We start from the raw sequence: 14,309 nt of genomic DNA on the forward strand, positions 1-14,309 counted from the left end.
TATGATGAATAGCTTGAGATGAGATCATTTCAAGAGCCGACATTGGTTTTGAGAAGACGTTCTTCTCTCAGACGTGTCAGGGCTATCAATCAAACGTGTCTGAGGTGCAGAGGAAGTATGGGTTCAGTAATGACAAATACTCTGCCTTTGGACACCAATGACCTCTTTTTGACCAACCCGTGAGCAGAAAACAGCCCCTATCCTATTTACAGAATGGCTCTCATGCTGGCTCTAGTGAGAAAAAGAAATGGGTTAGCAACCTCCTGAAAGAGTAAGACAGATGATTAGATTGACAGATTGCAATGTTTAAGTTATAGTAGCACATCAAATATTGTGGATTTATTCTTTAAATACATTTTTTAAACTAATGCACATGCATTGGAAGGCTGTGTTGTATTACAGTCTGTATTATTAGAATATAAGAAGTTCTTGTTAACCCTGGGATAACATTACAGTGAAGGCACAATCAGGGTCATTGTTATTCATATCATTATTAATATCATTTTCCTTTGATTTCACAGATGGGTTACGGTTAGGGACAGGGTTTGGGGTGAGATCTGGTTTTCTGAAATAAATGTTCCAGGGTACACAAATGTTGACGCCTTTCACGTGGCAAAATCAGTCTGTGTTTCTGCTACGTACACATTTCTCTCCTTTCTCTTCCATTATTGTGTTGTTTTCTGATTTACTGTATATAATACTGTCTTAATTATTTAAATACATGTATTCGGTAACCCTTTACATTAAGGTATCCTTTATAAAGCATTTACAAATGTGTTCATAAACGATAAGTAAGCCAAACAGTGAGCCATTTTAACTCACGTGTTATAAATGTATTTATACATCATTTATTTGACTCGGATGCAGATTCATTATTATGATGTTGTTTGTAATATAGGCTGTCAGACTGGACACTGTGGGGCGTTATGTTGTTTTTCTTATACCTGCTCACTATTTGCCAGGTATTTCGTTAGAATCCCCCTTTTATTCATGCAGTTATAACGGCTTTATAATGCATTTGTAAATGACTTATTAATCATTAATGAACACATTAATAAATACATATTTTCGAGTAATCTCTTATTGGAAATAAACTCTTCATGCTTTTGTCTCTTCTATCTGTATTAATATGTATTTACTGTAAAGCTGCTTTGCAACAATATAAATGTAATATTAATATAATACAAATATATAAAATGAAAAAATAATGTTATATCATTTATGATAGATTCTATGTATTTTTTGTTTAGTTTTAATTATTAATATATGTGAAGGGTACCAATCATTTGATGTCATATTGTGAATGGTTGGGCGTGTCAATAGCAATTGTGCCAATAATAAAGTTTACAGAGGTTTTATACAGTATACATTACAAGTAGAGTGTTAGTGTTTTGCACACACAATGATGTCAATATTGCATTAATACTAATAAATATGATTACTATTAATAACACAAATTGTTATTACTTTTACTTATATTGCATCTTTGATCTTTGTACGACAGATCGCCTATTACTCCCCAAACTCTCTGTTAGTCGCTTTGGATAAAAGCGTCTGCTAAATGACTAAATGTAAATGTAAATCTATTTTATGAATGCCTTTTCAGTGTTGGATAAATGTGTACTTATAATCAACATTATTCATCTCCTTCATACCCTCTGCCTCATTCGGTTCTCTCTCACATCCACTGCGTCACAGTCCTTGACTGATTAACACCCCGAACACTATTATGGAGTCATTAGCCACACTACATAAATCGCAATGCATTCTGGGATTGCCTTTTCCACAAAGGACAAATTCATTGGCTGAATTAGATTTGGCCGAAATGAGTAAACTCAGAAGGCAGCTGCTTTACAATATCGCATACTGAAACGTTCTGAAAGGACATGGGTTTGCATTAAGGCAAAAGAGATGTTATTATTCAGTGTGTGCGAAACACAAGAGCAAACTTTCACATTTCAGTTTGAGTAAAGGCATGAGAAATGTTTGGTTTTACAAGTTGCTTTTGTTGATGCTGCATGACGGAGACGTACAACTCTTGGACAAGAGAAATACATTTTGTTTCTTATTGTGTTTAACGTGTCTGCGCAAGGAAAACTGCGATGAAATGATCTCTGTGGGTAGCTGTAGTACAATGACAGTGAGATAAATACTATTTAGACAAGACAAATGATGAGAGAGAGAATTAAGAAGGAGAATGCTATGTAGCTGTACCTAAAAATATGTGGCGGTCATAAATAAAACTGTGACAATGAGAGAGATGAAGAGATTTAGTAAGACAGAGCCCAAGGATACAGAGAAATGGATTGCAACAGAAGACAAAGCATCGCTGGCTCTGTTTCAAACCCTAGAAGGCTGCCTCACTGTTTGCTGACTTCTGAGGGACCTGAAATCGAACCACATACTAAATACATAAGAGGTATACTCTACCACAACAGTGTGTTTAAAATGATCGGTACTTTCACATTGCAATGCATCCTGGGATCGCCGTCTCCACATAGGACACACGAGACGCTGTCCTTGGCCAAAACAAGAAATCTTAGAAGGTAACATAATTACGCTGCCTACCTTTTGGCGCAGCGTTTGCACCGCGAGAGCACAAAATGGTGCCTACGGAGGCAGCCCACCAGGTTTTGGAACATAATGAGCAAGTGAGGTGTGTGGTAATGGTTGACGGCACACACCAATCAAACACCAGTCTAGCGTGACACGCACACACGCTCCCCCACGCCGACAGCTTGGCAGCAACACTGTCACGCGACACCGCGCTACTGCCACGTTTGGCCCGCAACTCTGCCCACACGGACGCACAGAGCGGAACCGCAGAGTGCAACGGGTACGCCAAGACCCGGGTCACTTCAGCGTCATCATCTCCCACGACAGAGTCACAGTGACAGCCACAGCAGAGAGGAAACACAGGCTTTCCTGACAAGTGTATCCCTCCCAGCCTTACACACACACTCAAGGTTATGTAATCCCTCTGCACTTTTGGAACCGGTCTTCAATCCTGCCTTGCTTTTGTATTCTGTGTTGCCCTGACAGTATTTACATACATTGTCTAGCAAAGAAATAGTCTGCTCGGGACATGGTGAATTACGTGAAGAGATGAGCAACATAAAGCAAGGACGAGTCAAATAAACACACGGTGAAAAATGTAGTGCGATAAAAAGACATCGATTGTGCCTTTTCATTGGCGACGAAATCAAGCTGTGTTTGTGGCTATTTTTGGCCATTTTATATTTCCACCTGGAAGAATTATTCAAAGTCCATCTGCCCTGGATCAAAATGACGGATTTTAGACGACAACAAACCGCTGCGGATTTCCTGTGTATAAACGCACTGAAGAAACACGACTGTTTATTTAAGAAAAACATGAAATAGGCCTACTTCCACAGAGAGCGCTTTATCCTCGACCTTACGTGAACTAAACACAGGTCTGTATGGGATACATCAGTTACACGGGTTTTAAATAAACAAAATGCTTATGAAATAATCGTATTGCAAACAGGATCACAAAATAGGAAAAAGGAGAAATGATTTCTATGATGGCTCAAATATTTGACAAACATGACTATATAAATTGAGGGGTTTATGGGTGGATAGATTCGGTGATGTCCGGTTCAGTATTTGTAAATTCACTAATTGTATTTTAGACATTATAGAGGCAAAGAATATACAAATAAACCAAAACTTTTTGCCTGTGATTATAAAGCCATCCGTTTGTCAAATGATTGACCTCTCGACCGGGCAACAATGAGCATTTGTGCATAACAATTTTGGGATAATCCTTGGTTGAAAAGAGCTTGGGGCAAAACATCTGTAGTTCTGCTGTAAAATCATAAAGTAGAATAATCTCTGGCATGTCCTATAGAGAGATAAAAGTCTGCATTCGTTTTCAATTGAGTGCATTAATAAATAATCGTTTTTAAAAAGAATGTCTATTTTATACAAATGTTGGATTTTTTGATCGATTTTTATGATTTTATATTTTGGATTATAAACATGTATGTACAACATACGTGTGATTATCAGATAGCAAAAGAATTTGATGTTTTTGTATTTTATCGTTTTATTTGTGTGTTATTGTTTTGTTTTTTTGTTGTTCTGTTTGGGTATAGACACTGCTTTAAAGTCTTGGCAACAAAAAGCAAATGTATAAAGACACACACACATGCCTGTGAAAGTGAAAATATGCATGTAGCTACCTGTACGTCAAAGTGACGTCCCTATTTCATTCATTTCTCAAGGTTCTGAAGGCTTTTCTCCTTAAAAAAACATCAATGATGGTATTTGTCATGTATAAGGCTCTGATGTTAAAGGCCTTTTCGTTTTCTTAATGTTCTTGCGCCCCCTGCTGTTTGCACTGAATATTAACAATAACGACCATTAATAAACAGTTTACATGAAAGGTTTTGGTATGTTTGCTGTTGCATGTTTATTTGCAATGAAAAACATAAGACGTCTTTATGTTTTAAGCAGGGTATTATAGCTTCGTGCATTTGCTGCACACTTGCATGAATAAAACCGAATGCGAATAACAGAATATTCAACATCACTCGGTCCATTACTATAATAAAAGAGAAATATACTGTGAAGCATTAGAGCCGAATATTAATTATTCTTACCGTAAATAAACAAACGTCGAATCGCTCTCGCGGCAGATTGGTTGCTGCAGACATTTATTTTAAATCAAAAATATCTATTTCTTATTTATTGAATACTTTCTTTTTTTTTATTTTGATGTGCTATATTTCGAATTATTTAGAAAGAAATATTTTAAAACGACACAAACATACAATATTAAAAGGTCGAAGAACGTACAAAGACAAAGCGCGGTTTGTCCTTCTACAGTCGCCGTATCATAAAAACAAAATGGCTGCCTCCTTATCGGTGAGTTCAACCTTACTGTCTGTGTAAATTCATGTTATTATTAAATGTTTGACTTCTCATGATAGCCAATGTAAAGCGCAACGTGAATAATAACTGGTTTCGCATCAATTCTGTGCATAAGTCACATCGCATAACACAAATACCACAGTATTACCATGTTTTGTACGTGCACCGGTTGCCTATAAACAACTGTGTGACTATATTTTGCCACATGTTACTACGGTAATACCATAGTATGCATTGAAGTATAATCTAAATACCATTGTAAATACATTTTGTAGTGATTGTAATACAGTTTGTAGATACGACTCTTAGTAGACAGCAGTAAAGGGTGAACTCCTATATTTTCTCCCGTTTCTAAGGCTCAGGCACTGAGGAGATGTTCAGCACACACCTGTGCCGTTGCTTTCAGGAGGTCTTTGAGTTCTGCTCCTTCATCTGCCTTCAACAGATTCCTCTTGAAACTCAACCACCACTTCTATGATGTGAAGAACATTGTAGGCTGGAGCAGCTGGTTGAGGGCACAACTGGTCAGACGCAAGAATAAGTAAGTGTCAGTGTTCGCAGGTCTGTATATCTACCAAAGCTTGCTTCGTAAATAACCATCGCTGGTATTACTGCTAATACGAGCATTGCATGGTAAAGTAATCTCATAGATGTACATTGAAGCCATATCTACAACTATCATGTCCATCTTGATTCGTATTGAAAAAGTTTTTTTGGTCTCTCATGAAGGTTGTACAGTTACACACAGCAGAGGTTTGGTGATAATATAGCAGCGGCCTATTATATTTTGAGTCTCAGGGGAAGCTTCAGGTAATTTCTTTGCTTTATCAACGCGTCCAGTATCTTACTGGCTACTGGAGTTGCTAAACAGTGTAAATCTCTCCCGTGGCATTACTCTGGTGTAGATTTGCTGGTCAGTCTGAGTGGTTTCGTCCGGACTCTAGAGGAAGATTCAGCTATGAGTTTCTGAACACCCCTGACGCACATATTGAGCAAATGGATTTGAGTGGCACCCTAATAAACCATCATGGACTCGATAATCTTGGTAATTGACAGCTGCTTTATATACACACTTTTTCACGTACTCACTTGTTGCGTTATCACACAGTCAAGTCAAACGTTATTATTTGTTTGGGATTTGATAATATAGTAAGCGTTTCAAAGTTTCAGACTATGCTTACTAAACTGCCCAAATAAATGAAGGGAACACCTAAACCACACTTTATTAGAGGCCGGGCATTATCATGCACCAGGAAGGCTCTGCATGGGCATAAGATCTTACAATAGATCAGAGGATTTCATCCCGATAATTCATAGCACCTGGAGGTCTGTAACACCCTCTGAGAATGGTCCTCTCCAGACCACCCTTGCTGTTGCCTTGGTGTCATGCTGTGATGATCAGGTGTTCCCTTCATTTCTTTGAGCAGTGTAATATTGTACAGTCTTAAGCCGTCATTTACTTTTTGACGATAGTGGCAGATATGATGTTTTTACTGTGGTGATAATAACTGTGTAAGGATAATGCTAACCAACTGTTCAACCGGCTGTGATACTTGTTATTTTTTGTGCACTTCACACGCAAATCTCCTTCTTTCCTCAGTTAGGCAGAATAAACTAGAAACTCTTTCTCTTCGAGGATGTCCTGAAGTGGACGACTGGTTCCTCGGCCGTCTGCATGTATTTGGTGAGAGTCTGGTGGAGTTAGATCTGTCTCATTGTTCCTGTGTCACTGTGGGAGGACTTGCTGCATTAAAGAACCTCAGGTGACCCAACTTTAAAAGGGTTTCATACTTAATGGGATTTTGCTTTGTCGTATGTCTTATGAAATTAGCTTTGCTATGACCAAACTTTGTAGCTCGAAGTAAACCTGAACATGTCAACGGTTATTCCAAAAAGAGTTTGGGACACTTTATTTTAGTATTTCTGATGTGCTATATATGTATTTGGTTCTTAATGCCATATGAAGTGTATGTGGGATTTCTTGTGATTTTTGTGCAATTGTAAATGTACCCCTGCATGTTTCGGCAGTAGTATTTGATTATCTTGTCTTTCTTTACCACCAGAAAGTTACAGCATCTAGACATTTCTGGACTTCCCCTGCTACAGAGTCCAGGCCTGGTGCGGATTCTGGTGGAAGAAATGCTACCGCATTGCCGGGTCGCTGGAGCTGATTATGAGCGAGGCTTAATCCAGACAAACAGTCTTGAGCCACCACAGGACCATAGTGAACCTTCCTCACAGACCAATACTGGAAACCCCACTGTTATTTAAAAAAAGTATTCTATATGTTGTTTGTTGCATACTTGTGACAGGGTTGTAAAATGTATTGTTTTTGACAAAAACACATTAAATATTTATGTTTAAAAATTTTAAACAAAAATTTGTGGTACTATTTAATGTGGATTAGAAAAACAAGTGTTTGTTGTATGTATGTACACCAAAGGTGTTTATGTACAGCAGTGTTGGGTGTAACTAGTTAATAAGTTATTAGTAATTTAATTGCTTTTCCCTTGAAAAAGTAAAGTAAGGGATTACTCAAATTTTTATCTGTAATTTATTTACAGTTATTTGTGGTATAATTGAAATAAATGCTGTGTAATCTATATTGGAAATTACATCAAAATTATAAGTCAAACTTTAAAAGGTAAGCTTTAATGTATCCTTCTGACAATTGAATACTTTGGTCAGTTAATATGTATAATTTATGTAGTTATTTATTTGAATTAAATAAGCCGTTTCATGTCTATCCTTGAATAAATTCTAATCAAGAGAGTCATTTGTAAAGTAATCTAATTACACTATTGAATATGTCATTAGTAACTAGTAATTAATTACTTACCCAACAGTAGCTACGTTTACACGGACACATCAGATTACATTTGTTCAGATTGTGTTTACATGCAAAGATTAAATTTGAAGTGGGATGTTAGACACTTGCGCAGTTGCCAGGTCCCACTACCTTTAAAGTACATGGAAGTCGGGAAGTTTATAAACTGTTTCTTTCCCTTGGGTTCAAAGAGGAATAATGTTGCTCATCAGATGTTGATGTTTGGGCAATGCGAGATCATTTGAGCTTGTTTTGGATAGTTTTGAATAGCCATGGACTGGATAATGTTACGCGAATCTGGCAACCCCAGCTGTGCGCTTGCGCAGAAGTTTTGTTCGAATATATTTCACGTACATGTATACACATTTTTGTGTATTGTAACACTTAGGGGACATGCAAACAGCACTGAAAGTATTTGCAATCATATATAATTAATTCGGATTGACAAAAATGGATTTGTGTAGAGTGATGTGGCATAAAAGTAAATGGAGCAGATGCGGTTTTTCATAAACAACAGCGTTTCCGTTTCCCGATAATAGATACATATCCTAAATAGAAAATGTTAATGATTATAAACCATTAAATCTCTTCAGAAATATAAAAGTTGTTTTACTTTCCTAGAAAGACATCGCTGCCCCCTTCAATTGTGCGTTTACAGGGCAGTCTTGCCCTCCCAAATATGGCGTATATACGTATTGTCGTACTGTATCTTTAAATAAAGGGTGTCAATCTGATTAGTAATGTGGACGTAATCCCATATCTGTTAATCTGTTAAATGGAGATGTGAAGATAGACCTAACACACAAGGGATGAAATCTGATTTGCAGCAAAGGTAGTGTTTTGCTTTTTATAGAAACCATGAGTAATATGAATCAGGTTCAATGTTTACATTTATATAAGTGTTGAAAGCAGAGTGGCCAGGTCATGTTGAATTATTAAATGCTTATTTGTGGAGAGCTCCTAGCAGCCGAAATAGATTTGATTTACAGATGGGAGAAGAATTATTAGACATAAAATAACAGCTTTGTGATCATAACAAAGACTACAAGCACCACGAAGACGCCGCACTAGGCTAATATAATGAGGAATTTAAATTGTGCTGCGTGTCTTCTTTCGGTAAAAAAGTGCTATTGCAGTCATTTGTCAGTAAAATGCGGCATTCAAGGGGAGTCGTCTTCACGAGTTTGCGTATATAAACGCCTAAATTCGTGAAATTGCGAATTTCCTGCCCGGAAGCGAAACAAAAATGTCCGTCTATTGCGGAGACTTTCTTTAAAGCGACATGAAGATCGTGACTCGGATTGGCCAGGTGTGACGGCGTTGTCACGTGGTACAGGGAACCGTTCTTATCACTGACTAAAAATTGTAATTATATCACAACAACACTTGCTTTTGTGGATTACATTTGTTTGTCAAGTATACATATTTTGCGTCGATCATTTTAAACAGATGCTTTTAAAAATACACGTTGAAAACATTCAAAAGATTCAATGATACTGAATAGGGGATTTATCTTTCTGAGACGTCAAGCGCCCCCTAGAGGATTTGTGGTTAATCACATGACAACGTTGGTCAACAAATGTAATATTAGCGACGTACACTAGTCCGGTTAATAAACACCGTCCTGTCATCTCTTACATTGATGTATTTTGTGAATTTTATTGTCGTTAAAAGCGAATAGATGTCTGAAGGTAATGTTTTAGTGTGTGTTTGTTCTGCGTGTGTTGTTGCATACTCAGTTAGCATGCAGCTAAAGAAGGTGCTAAGTGTCTCGAGAGTTGTTTACTTTTCTTTAGCTTGATGTGATGTTATTTGACTTAGTGTGAGTATGATTTACTTTATTACCTTCTGTAGAAGATCCGAAAAGACCAGAAGTGGAGGCTGACAAACCAGATCTCGAGGTACACGAAACCTCATACACTGTACAATATAGATATAAACTTAAGACATTTGTATGAGACATATGTGCGTGTATTTGCATGACAGTACTAACTAAAGCAGTAGTTGCATTGGACTTGTCATGTTTGTTTTAGGCATGTCGTGTTTTGTAATTATTTATGGTAATTTAGGTGAAAACACATAGCTAGCAAGTATGTTCTGCATAATCAAATCATTTTCAATAAACGTGGATTTAAATCCACATTTTGCTGTCAGATATTTCTTATAAACAGTAATAACATTTGCCTGATTTTAATTAATTAAAGTGTAGAAAAACATGATGCTACGGTCTCTTGATATTTTGCTGTGTCTTGTTTAAAGTTCCCCATTAGCTTTTTTATTTGTATCTTATTTTACAATTGTAGTTTACTTGCAGTCTTTATTTTATTATTATTGATTGATTTTACTTTATTTTAAGTCTCTATTAAGTTTATTATCTCCACTGTTGCTGTTGTTTCATTACATACATGTTATAGATTTGAATTTGTACTTCGTTGTAAATTATAATCTTTGCTCAATAAAAACAATATATATTCAATTTGATCATTGTCAAAATTCTCTGATTTTCAATGTTTTATTCAACTCAGTGTTTCACCGTGCTGTTAATTTATAAAGTTTGTAATATAACGTGTATTACAAACGTTATTAACATGGATCCAAACATCCTTGGTCATGCAATAGTCCAACACAATTATTGTTATTATTTTCATTTTAAATTGAGTTTTTGGAAATAACATTTGAAATAGCCACATGTTAACTACAGGGGTGCAATTCTAAACTGATTTTTATCTAAATGTCATGGTTCATTGCTCATTTCCACAGGGTCAGTCTGACGACCACAGTGACGAAGGCGAAGCCTCCGGAGATACCGAGAGTATGTGTAACGCATCTATAGATCATAAACACAGCAATCGTATAACCTGAGCTAAAATCAACTCTCTTCCTCTTTCAGTGGATTTTCTGCGCAGCCTCTTCTCACGAACCCTTGGCTTGAGTCCTGGAGAGAAAGTCCTGGATGAGTTGACCTTGGATGGGGTTGCCCGCTACATCAAGAGTGGCAAATGTGAGACGGTATCTTAGATTTGTGAGGGTACTGCAACAAAAAAACGAGATGGATTAAATAAGTGTGCTTTCTGAATGTCAGATGAGTTTATCTGTGTCTGCAGGCAAGAGCATTATCTGTATGGTCGGAGCTGGAATATCAACATGTAAGTAAATTGTCTCACATAAACATTGAATGACCACAAGAGGCCCACCACTACCTCGAATTAAAAAAAATATATATTTATTTATTTATTCTGTTTATGGATCGTAAATTTGTAACAGTTACTTTTGACATTATCTTGTAGACCGAACCTTACTATTCTTCAACAAGTTTTACTTTCTTTAGCGGCCGGAATCCCAGATTTCCGCTCACCTGGCACTGGTCTGTATGCCAACCTGCAGAAGTACAGTCTTCCTTACCCAGAGGCTATTTTCCAGATCGACTACTTCAAGGTCAGCTTGTGCTTCTGAAGAAAATCCGCAGACGTTTTGTTTAACGGAACACAGAGGTTTAGTCTCTTTCGTGCTTTCTTTGTCTAGAAACATCCCGAGCCGTTCTTTGCTCTGGCTAGAGAGCTCTATCCAGGACAATTTAAGGTATGAATACAAGTTTCAAACAACTTTAGAGACGTTCGTTCGTTCCTTCAAATACAAAAGATAAGAATTGAGGAGAATGCAAGATGCCCCTTCAACGTTTTTAACTTTAACACAGCAACTTAAAATGTGCCACACACTAGATGGGATGCTAAGAACATTGTGTTGTAACCATCTACCTGACCGCTATTTTTTTCAATCCTTTGTTTTTCTCCAGCCAACAGTGTGTCACTACTTTATGAAGCTGCTGAAAGACAAAGGCTTACTCCACCGCTGCTACTCTCAGGTGAGAGACTGTCGTTTATTACAGTATTTTATGGTATATGTATGAGCTCAGGGTTTCTCCTGCTGCTGTATTTATCAGCCTGATTTCTTGTCCGTCCTTCTTATGAAAGAATATCGATACTCTGGAGCGGGTAGCGGGTCTGGAAGGAGAGGACCTTATTGAAGCCCATGGCACTTTTCACACCTCTCACTGTGTGAGCTTCCTCTGCCGGAAGGAGTTCTCTATGGACTGGATGAAAGGTGCTGAACGCTGATATTCATGAAATGCCGTGCTTTACTGTGTAGAAAAAGAAAGTCGTCATGCTTATTTTTTTCTCAGATAAAGTTTTTTCTGAAGATGTCCCTAAGTGCGACTCCTGTGGAAACCTGGTGAAGCCTGGTGAGATCGCAGCTTGATCCATTTTCTTCACATTTACTTCTATGCATCTGGCAGCCGCTTTTATTCGAAGTGTTTATCCGTTTGTAGATATTGTGTTTTTCGGGGAGAATCTACCGGCCCGGTTCTTCACCTCCATGAAAACGGTAACAAAAAATACACCCGCAATACATTTCGACACTCCTCACGTCGCACTCTTTGGCTTCTCGTTAGATAAAGTTGATCTGTAGTCATTTAAATATTTGAGTCTCTCTGTCTCTCCGGGTTTGTTTCACAGGACTTTCCTCACTGTGATCTTCTCATCATCATGGGCACATCTCTGCAGGTGCAACCATTTGCATCTCTAGTCAGCAGGTGAGGAACTCAAGTCTCCAGCGCTACACGTGCACAATTTCCAAATTCATTTTGAAACATACTTCTGTGCAATGCATTGAAATGTGCAGATCATTCTGTGGAGGCCTGTTATTCTGTGACATCAGTGAAAGTTATACAGTATGTGTCACTCATTCAGTGTCTGTGTACAGAGTATCAAACAGCTGTCCCAGACTGCTCATCAATATGGAGAAAACCGGACAGGTAGAGTCTTATGATACGAACGTCTCTATAATAAACATCTGACTGCAATAAATGAAATGCCATTTTTTTTTAAACAATTGTATTACGTGTATGTTTTTCTGATAGTCTGAGTCTGCAATGGGACTGTTCGGTTTTGGGGGTGGTATGGATTTCGACTCGGATAAAGCGTACAGGTAAGTGTCTGTGAATTTAACTTCTGTGCTATGAAGAGTTTATTTGCTAAATATTATTATTAAAAATTATATATTATTATAGTCAAAACAACCGAACTGCAGTTTGATTGATATTAATGGGAATGCACAATAAATATATGATTTTTTACGGCGTTATCTGTTTTGGAAGTCCATGATATTTTATATTTTTTACATTTTATTCTGCATAGAGACGTAGTATAGTGTAAAAAAAAAGAAAATGTCTTGCAAATAGTATTGTTATTAGAGATAGTTGTTTGTTAAAATCGGTATGGTTTGAGAATGTTTACTCATTTGAGTCGTTCACAGAGATGTGGCACACATAAGCAGCTGTGATGAAGGCTGCATGGCTCTTGCTGGTCTGCTAGGCTGGAAAGTAAATAAAGCCACACACACACAAAAAGATGTAATTCTACTATCATTACTATTCTGTCCCTAAATATTTGTTTATGAGGTGTCTCCCTCTTATTTCAGGAGGAGCTGGAAGAGATGGTAAAGCGTGAACATGCTTTGATCGACAGCAAAGACTCCAAAAAGAAAGAGAAGGAGGCCAAGCAGAGCTCTGAAAGCACTGGGGCGGAAACTGGGAAGTGAGTGACAAGATAGAATAACCAATCAGAGCATGCAAAGGCGGTGTCACGGTGTCACTATTATGACTCTCATCTGGCTGTCTACGTCAGAGTAAATTGCAATACATGCTACTGAAATAGTACAAAAACCTCAAAGAGCTCGGACGGGAACATTGACGCCACAGTTTCTTGTGTACCGTGCTCGAGAGATTGTGTCTAAAATCGCAGAATGCTTTACCTGAAACATCTATAAAGTTATTCAAATAATGTCGCATTCATTTGACAGAATGAAAATGCATATGCAACATAAACAACAAACACAGGGGGTCAATTTGTGTCTCCTGGCTTGAGCATTTGTTAATGCTAATGAGGGTTTATAATCGACTGATCTTGACTATAATTTTTTCTGTTTGTGCAATGTAGATGATGGTTTGTTTTTATTATGATTAACGTCTTTTAAGGAATTTATAAACAATATTTGCTTAAAGCTATTATTATGAATTGTTTGTTGTTTATATCATCTCTGTTGCTTATCTTATCTTTGGTTTGGAATGGTATCTTCTTCCTCTTTGGCTCAGTTGTGTAAGAGGAAGTTTTACAACAACTGTTTTATCTGATTGAGCCAAATAAAATTTATTATGAGGAAACAAATAAAGCATGAAACCTTTAAAGGGTCCATGTACTGTATTTGCATGTGGTGTCGTTTTGTCAAAATGTATTTGAATGTAAAAACGTTTTGGTCAGTATCATTACATCTATGCAGAGTATAAGAGAAACCTTAATAACACTGTAAAGATTCATACTGTGACGGAAAAATAAAACACACTATTTTGTTTTTGATGGTGTTAGCACAGCTTCCTAGCGCTGGGAACTCAACATGATCTGTTTTCCATTCCGTGAACTTCGGCATTGCCCTCAGAAGATGGGACAATTTGTGGATCCATAAGCATGAAATATAGTACAGAATTTTTTTAACATATGAGATCAGAAGAAGCTGTATTACAAAGTATGTT

General features: G+C 37.3%; 2 protein-coding genes across 4 annotated transcripts; both read left to right on the top strand.

The window, feature by feature from the left end:
* The first annotated feature begins 4,835 nt into the window (after positions 1-4,835).
* Positions 4,836-7,662, top strand: dmac2 (distal membrane arm assembly component 2). The gene is made up of 6 exons (XM_079482260.1): positions 4,836-4,890; positions 5,253-5,437; positions 5,626-5,706; positions 5,802-5,941; positions 6,497-6,659; positions 6,960-7,662. Exons 1-6 carry the CDS (start codon positions 4,873-4,875, stop codon positions 7,165-7,167), a joined length of 795 nt encoding a protein of 264 aa, XP_079338386.1. The 5' UTR covers positions 4,836-4,872; the 3' UTR covers positions 7,168-7,662.
* Positions 7,663-8,479: 817 nt separating this feature from the next.
* sirt2 (sirtuin 2 (silent mating type information regulation 2, homolog) 2) lies at positions 8,480-14,154 on the top strand. 3 transcript variants are annotated; one of them, XM_079481504.1, is made up of 16 exons: positions 8,480-8,555; positions 9,578-9,624; positions 10,484-10,535; positions 10,614-10,724; positions 10,828-10,869; positions 11,052-11,158; positions 11,246-11,302; positions 11,517-11,585; positions 11,695-11,824; positions 11,904-11,963; positions 12,051-12,106; positions 12,238-12,314; positions 12,485-12,536; positions 12,642-12,709; positions 13,037-13,103; positions 13,202-14,134. In XM_079481504.1, coding segments are annotated over exons 3-16 (1,017 nt in total). In that variant the 5' UTR covers positions 8,480-8,555; positions 9,578-9,624; positions 10,484-10,534; the 3' UTR covers positions 13,322-14,134. The 3 variants fall into 3 exon arrangements, with proteins under 3 accessions (XP_079337630.1, XP_079337631.1, XP_079337629.1); XM_079481505.1 differs by lacking the exon at positions 8,480-8,555 and adding an exon at positions 9,026-9,088 and having other exon boundaries at positions 13,202-14,150; XM_079481503.1 differs by lacking the exon at positions 8,480-8,555 and adding an exon at positions 9,262-9,414 and having other exon boundaries at positions 13,202-14,154.
* Positions 14,155-14,309: the final 155 nt, after the last annotated feature.

The sequence above is a fragment of the Barbatula barbatula genome (genome assembly GCF_947034865.1).
Source record: "Barbatula barbatula genome assembly, chromosome: 19".
Lineage (NCBI taxonomy): Eukaryota > Metazoa > Chordata > Actinopteri > Cypriniformes > Nemacheilidae > Barbatula > Barbatula barbatula.